Source organism: Miniopterus natalensis, chromosome 19 (genome assembly GCF_054644295.1).
Source record: "Miniopterus natalensis isolate mMinNat1 chromosome 19, mMinNat1.hap1, whole genome shotgun sequence".
NCBI classification, from domain to species: Eukaryota; Metazoa; Chordata; class Mammalia; order Chiroptera; family Miniopteridae; genus Miniopterus; species Miniopterus natalensis.
The window spans coordinates 9,175,268-9,182,227 of NC_142099.1; the positions used below are offsets into that span (position 1 = coordinate 9,175,268).

Here is a 6,960-nt window from a genome sequence, read left to right on the forward strand (position 1 = left end):
TGTGGCCCAGAGTTGAGAATTCATCTGTTCTTAGAGTGAAGGAAGCGTTCTCTTGTGGATCCTGTGTTCTGTGTGTGGCACAGGTGTCAACAAATTCACGATGCAGTTAGGGAACCAAGAGCAGGAGAAAACAAGGACACTTAGCAAAGCCTGTAGGCCCTCTATTGACTAATGTGTTCAGGTTACTTGCTGTGATGAGCTTGTCTCCTTCCTGTCACACAAACCAGTGCAGTCCCCCCCATCCTCACCCCCCCATCACCCCCCCCCCCCCCCCCCCCGCAGACCAAACAAGCAAACAGAACCACCTAAGACAAAATTGTGAGGTTATCCAGTTTGGTACAGGGTAAGTGTGTGTATTTTGTCCTTGCTCCATGGAGACACTATTCTTTACGCATTTAACTCATGCAATCCTCACAGCAACGCCCAGCAGTAGGTGCCATTTATCCCTGTTTTACAGGAAAATGCTCAGAGAAAAATCAACATCGCCCCGAGGCCCTCGAGCGCCTTGCCACGTAGAAGTAAATCCTAACTCTGTTTCTCACCCCCTCGCTTTCAGCTCCCCTGGCAAGAACGTGCTCCGAGATGGCCGAGGAGAGCAGCAGCACCGGAGACGGGGTGTCCTTCAGCGTGCTCAGCTGGGACCAGGTCAGCCGGCTGCACGAGGTCCTGAATGAGGTGGTGCCCGTCCACGGGCGAGGCAACTTCCCCACCCTGGAGATCACCCTGAAGGACATCGTGCAGACCGTCCGCGGGCGGCTGGAGGAGGCGGGCATCAAAGTGCAGGACGTGCGGCTGAATGGCTCCGCCGCTGGCCACGTCCTGGTCAAAGACAATGGCCTGGGCTGCAAAGACCTGGATCTCATCTTCCACGTGGCTCTTCCCACCGAGGCAGAATTTCAGCTGGTCAGGGATGTGGTTCTGTGCTCCCTTCTGAACTTCCTGCCCGAGGGGGTGAATAAGCTCAAAATCAGCCCGGTCACCCTGAAGGAGGCCTACGTGCAGAAGCTGGTGAAGGTGTGCACCGACACCGACCGCTGGAGCCTCATCTCCCTGTCCAACAAGAACGGCAGGAACGTGGAGCTGAAGTTCGTGGACTCCATCCGGCGCCAGTTTGAGTTCAGCGTGGACTCCTTCCAGATCATTCTGGATTCTCTGCTCTTCTTCTACGACTGCTCCAGCCAGCCCATCTCCGAGCACCTGCACCCCACCGTGATCGGGGAGAGCATGTACGGGGACTTCGAGGAGGCCTTCGACCACCTGCAGAACAGACTCATCGCCACCAAGAACCCCGAGGAGATCAGGGGCGGGGGGCTGCTCAAGTACAGCAACCTCCTCGTGCGGGACTTCAGGCCCACCGACCAGGAGGAGATCAAAACCCTCGAGCGCTACATGTGCTCCAGGTTCTTCATCGACTTCCCCGACATCCTGGAGCAGCAGAGGAAGCTGGAGACCTACCTGCAGAACCACTTTGCCGAAGAAGAGAGGAGCAAGTACGACTACCTCATGATCCTGCGCCGGGTGGTGAACGAGAGCACCGTGTGCCTCATGGGGCACGAGCGGAGGCAGACCCTGAACCTCATCTCCCTCCTGGCCCTGCGCGTGCTGGCCGAGCAGAACATCATCCCCAGCGCCACCAACGTCACCTGTTACTACCAGCCGGCTCCTTACGTCAGCGACGGCAACTTCAACAACTACTACGTTGCCCAACCTCCAGTGACCTACAGCCAGCCCTACCCTACCTGGCTGCCCTGCAACTAACCTTTGAGACCTGAGGGTTTTCACAGTGGGAACCCCCCTAGGGCGAGGGCTCTCAGGTAGGGGAGCCTCCCTCTAGATGTAGGTGTTTGGCTTTTAAAGGGGAACTCAGCTCTGATTCTGCTTTTTTTTCTTTGTGTGCCCATTGGAATGGGTCTAGAGTATGTCATGAGCCAACCCTGAAGGGACCCGTTATTCCAGTGCCACTTTGGAAAATGTTATAGGAAGTATGGCCTATCCACATCTTTCCAGGATGGACGCTAACATGTCACGTCCCAAACACCAGCGCAGGGGCCCCGAGCCCTGTGCAGTAATTGAGATTGGGGACCACGTGGGCCGCGGGTGACAATGGCTGAGCTCCTTGTCTTCTGGCTGGAGCCTGGAGCAGGCCGCACTGGCCCTCGCTTGGGATTCTCAGTTACGCGGAAGTTGTGCCGATAGTCTATTTTCTTGTATCAGTTTTAGTCAGGCATAAAATGGTAAACACGAGGGTGCTCCTGGGACTTCCTTTTTGTTCCGAGGACTCCATGGTTTATGTTTACTCCCTGTCAGCAGAGCTGAGGATTTCTTTCATCAATAAACCGAAGCCAGTAGCTGGAGAACTGAGGCCTGGTTGGAAGTGGTTTATGGTTTAGTTGCTGTGCTATCCTGAGGAATTGTGTGTGATATTGCTGAGAAAAAGAAAAAAAACACCAAGCCAAAACAAAAAAAGATCTTTTTTTGAAATGTAACTTGAAAACAAAATAAAACATGGAACATAATGTTGAAATAGAATTGTGGTGGCGGTGGGGGGGGGGTGAGTGTAAATAGGAAACATGAATGTTCAGTTTTTTTCCTTAAGGAGTTCTTATTGAAGGACACTTGTGTTTTCTTCATCAACTCATCACTTTTGTTTTTCTCTTCCTAAGACTGAGGATTGTGCCGAGTCTAGGGTCCTTGGAGTAACTGACGTGAGGGTCTCCCATGTTTTAATCAGAAACCCACTCCGATCACATTCCAAGTATGACAAGCTGTTTTTCTGGAGCACTTGGGCTGATTTGTTGTTTCTCGTTGCTGTTTTTCAAAAGTAGAGATTTCCCCCTCTAGTTTTTTTTGTGTTGTTTTTTTGGGATTTTTTTTGACAGGTGAATTCAGGAATTTCAGTAGAACCAAGTGACCTGTGGGATGATCGGCTCCTGTGAGCAGAGTTCTTTGGCTTCCAGTTGCTTTGGCGTGGAAGCTGCTGGCCCCGTGCTGTGCGCGAGGTCGGGGCCGAGCGTCCAGTGCCAGGCCCCTGGCAGTGATCGATTCCGGTGTGTTTGGGGAAGGATTGAGTGAATGAAGAGTAATCTTCCCTGTCCTGGTGGGTTTGACCATACCTGTTTGTATTCTGCACTTTAGAAGAAAAACAGTATTAATCTCTAGTCTAAAGCAAGCTTAGTAAATGGGAAAGTTCTAGGCCACTGAAAGTTCTGCTTTCCCAGTAGATTAAATAAGGGATTTTGTGTGTGGAAACTTTTTGTGCGACCTCTCAGCAAGCATCACTCTAGGGTGTCAAGGGCAAAGAAACTCAATATTGCCAACCAGCTTGGTTCCTAAAGTGATTTCATCTGACCCGCGGTCCTGATTTTAAGTTTCTCCTGTGGCCAGAAACCCCCGAGCCCTGAGTGATTGCTTTCTCCTTGCTTTGATAAGCAATGAAGTTACCTTGATGCAAAAATGCTTCATAGAAAAGGAGTGGTTTACCTTTTTCTGAAGATTATGCTTTCAGGTGTGTTTTTCTTTTAGAAAGTGATGTTTTGGTCCTCTACAAAGCAGGTGGGGCAGGACTGAACCCCAAGGCTTAGCTGGAATCCAGGTTGTGCTGTGTTAGAATAGAAGCCACTTCGCAGTGTAACCGGCTCCTGTTTCCCTGGGAGCCAGTCGTATTTAAATTCACTGGCTTTGAGTCAAGGCCGGTTCCACATTGGGGGGGTGGGGGTAGGGTGCTTCAGTGTTAGAAAGGGGACAATGAAGAGTGAACCCCAACTTTGAAAACGATGTGGTCATCCATGACCTTAAAAGACTGCCACTGCGGTCAGATGGCAACATATTTGCCCAAAAATGACAGATCCGTTTAACCAAACATTAAGTGGGATGAAGCTGCCAACACAAGCACTTGCTAACAGAAGTCAGTGTTGCATCGACCCAGGAGGCTTGAGGATCAGGGCAGTGAGGCTCCCGGTGAAGATAGGACCAGGACCGCATCAAGTAATTAAATTTCAGTTTGTCCTTGGAGGTCTTTCTGCTCATTTTTTTTTTTTTTTCCCTAGCTGGTACTAGTCCTTCTTTGAGAATGAAGGGGGGGCACAGCAGATGCTAGAAATCCCCAGCCCCCCAGTTCTTTACCCCACCCTGGGCTAGTGGTGTCTCCACCTGCTCTGAGTGTTTTGCCTGCCTTAGAATAGACCAGGTAACCTTGACTTTCAGGTGTCTGGAAATTCTAGCTGAAACCTGCCTTTCATGCTGCTTACAGCACCAGGTACTCTGAACTCGTCCTGAGTCCGGGGTTCTTCTTTTCTGTGTGCTGAGTAACGTGAAACTAGGCAGTGGCCAAGGGCACTGAAGTTCAAGTGCAGGTTCTCATCCATTCAAGCAGCCTCATTTGCTTCAGGCTCTGAGCAGTTTTCTGATGCTGTCTGCAAGTGGGCAGCTTGCTACCCCGGCCTGCTCCTTGGCGTCAGGTTGAGCAGCAGGGAGATTAAAACAGTACCTTTCCCCCTTGTGTTGGCAGAAGGGTACACACTAGATTCCTGGCCCCGAGCTTCAGCTTCCCCCTTAAATCTCATCTTGGCTGTAGGACACTCTTCCTCAACTCTGAAACTAAACTCCCTGTCACTAACACCTTCAAGTCAGGGTTCCTGCTGACTGCCATGCCCAGGAGGACTGGCAGATGGGGGCAGTCGGAGGAAAAGGGCCGGGTTGCTGATACGTGGTAACAAACGTGGTTTGGCATTTAAATTGTTTTTCCCCCAGTTTGGTTTTTCCCTGGAGATCTGAGTTATGGTGAGCTGCGTGTGAACCTGTGGGTTTTTTTGTGATGACACATTAATAAACAAATGGCTAAAGCCCAAACCTGCTTGTCCTTCAGCCCCTCCTCCAGCCCTGGCCCCTCACCTTCCCCGTAGGTGAGGACTGTGACTAGTGCCGCTTTCTTAACTCTGGGAAATGGTGCCACTCAAAAGCAACTTCCTAACTTTCGGAATACCTCCTTTCTGGTGCTAGTGCTTCGTTCTAGAGTGCAGCTAGATCCTGCGCTTCAGTGTCCTCTTGCAAAGAATAAATGATAGTTACCCAGTTGTGGGAAGATCCCCCGATGCTCGCCAGGGCCATTGCTTCTGGGGTGTCTGACCGGGGCTCCACACGAGGGCAAACCCTTGTGGGGGTTCGGGGAGGTGACGGAACTTTCCGTTGCCAAGGTTAAATTCATACCCTTAATCTGGCAGAGACCAGGATGTCACAGCTGACTTTGGAACCTACTCCAGTTCAGCCAGTTACATGTAGAGGACCAGGGGAAGTGTGTGTGTGTGTGTGTGGGGGGGGGGTAATATTTAAAAAGACCTGGTAGCTTTTCAGGATTATTTGTGGAGGTTTCCAAGGTGAAGATTAGGGAAAAAAAATGAAATGCTTTTTTTGTGAGTTCAAGTTCTAAATCTTGTTGACCTATCACTTTAAAAAAAAAAAAAAAAAAAAAAGGTTAAGTGTCAGCCAAAGAAAACGCTTGGAGTTTTGCCTGGGCTTGGGCTGGTGAGTTGGTGCAAATTGTCATGTGTTTGCATAGGAGGTGAGAAGACCATCCACTAAAGAGGAAGTCGTTAAATAATATGGATCTGTGGGTGTTTTAAAACTCAAGCCATCCGGGTGTGTTTGTTTTTTTTTATGGATTTAAAAAAATAGCTGCTTTAGGAAAATTAAGGGTTTTTATCCATTAACTTCCAAATTAATATAGGTAAAAAGCAAGATACTCATTAGACCAAGTTGGAAGCTTTTGTTGCTCTAGATTTGCATAGCCTATGAAATATTAATTTTCTAATGGTGCCCGGATGTGCGAGGTTTCCTCTCTGGTGTAATGGTCACTGACCTTACGCGAAGCAGGTAAAAATCACTTGTCAATGCAAAATGTGTTAGAACTTGATGAAATAGAGCTTTGAGTTTGAGAAATAAAAGTCTATTTAAAAAAATACCTTGTCCATTACGAGACCTCACTGCACTCGTGTGTCTGTCTCTTCGATGGTGAGCTTATTTTAGGCTTCAGGGAAGATGCCACATGGTGGTGGGTGGTTATCAAAAGTAACCTTGCGGGGTGGTCCTCTGGAAGCTGGTGCTTCCTCTGGGGGATGTGTGGTTGCCTTGGGGCTCATCACACCTCTAATGTTTGGATTCTTCTCGAAGGTGCCCGACTAATTTAAATCGAGCTTCGTTACTGACCACAGCTCCTCAGCTAATGCCAACGTTAGGTGGCGCAGCCTTGAAACCTTCCTTCCCCGGGCACCTTGTTTGATTCTGTGCTAAAAGCTAGCTCCCCGTGAGCTTAACCTTGGCCCTGAATCCCCCTTTTTAAAAAATACATGAAGGAACCTTATTTATTTATTTTTTAATTTTGTTTTGTACAGCCCAGTGACCAGACATTACATAACTTAATACGTGATCATCCCAATGAATCCCGCACCCGTCCAGCACCAGGCCTAGTTACTAGGACATAATTGACTATGTTCCCTGTGCTGTACTTCACACCCCCATGACTGTTCTGTAACAACCAATTTGTACTTCTCAACCCCTTTACCTTCTTCGCCCACCCCCAATAAGCGAACCAAAGTAAGTGCCACATACAACTGCTGTCGTGGCTTCTTCACATTTTAAAGAACCATAGACGTGAACAAGTGATACTTGAGTAGTTGATAGATGTTTGGAGGGTTTAAAGAGAGACTATAGATCTTACCCGGCGACCAACTCACTTTCTGATCCCTCTGGTCTAATTCACAGCCCTCTGTACCCCCAGCCCTGCCCCTTCCAGGGTCTTCTGTACTGAATTTCTTTAACTCCTACAGTATTTTCTATAACCGTCATCAAAACACTTTCGTTTTTGTATAGGAATCCTTCATCCCCTTGTCTTCACCCTGCCTGTTGTTCCTCCTTAAGCCTGTCAGTCTAGGACAAGCATCCTCTGGGGTGCATAGGTGTGGAGTC

General features: G+C 49.0%; 1 protein-coding gene across 1 annotated transcript; it reads left to right on the forward strand.

Annotated features, from left to right (window-relative positions):
* Positions 1-567: 567 nt before the first annotated feature.
* TENT5C (terminal nucleotidyltransferase 5C) lies at positions 568-2,516 on the forward strand. Its single transcript, XM_016223309.2, has one exon. The coding sequence runs from the start codon at positions 583-585 to the stop codon at positions 1,756-1,758; it is 1,176 nt and encodes a 391-aa protein (XP_016078795.1). The 5' UTR covers positions 568-582; the 3' UTR covers positions 1,759-2,516.
* Positions 2,517-6,960: the final 4,444 nt, after the last annotated feature.

Bases quoted from the DNA above. Each gene is read 5' to 3' on its own strand.
- TENT5C (XM_016223309.2), top strand. From the start codon at position 583: ATGGCCGAGGAGAGCAGCAGCACCGGAGACGGGGTGTCCTTCAGCGTG.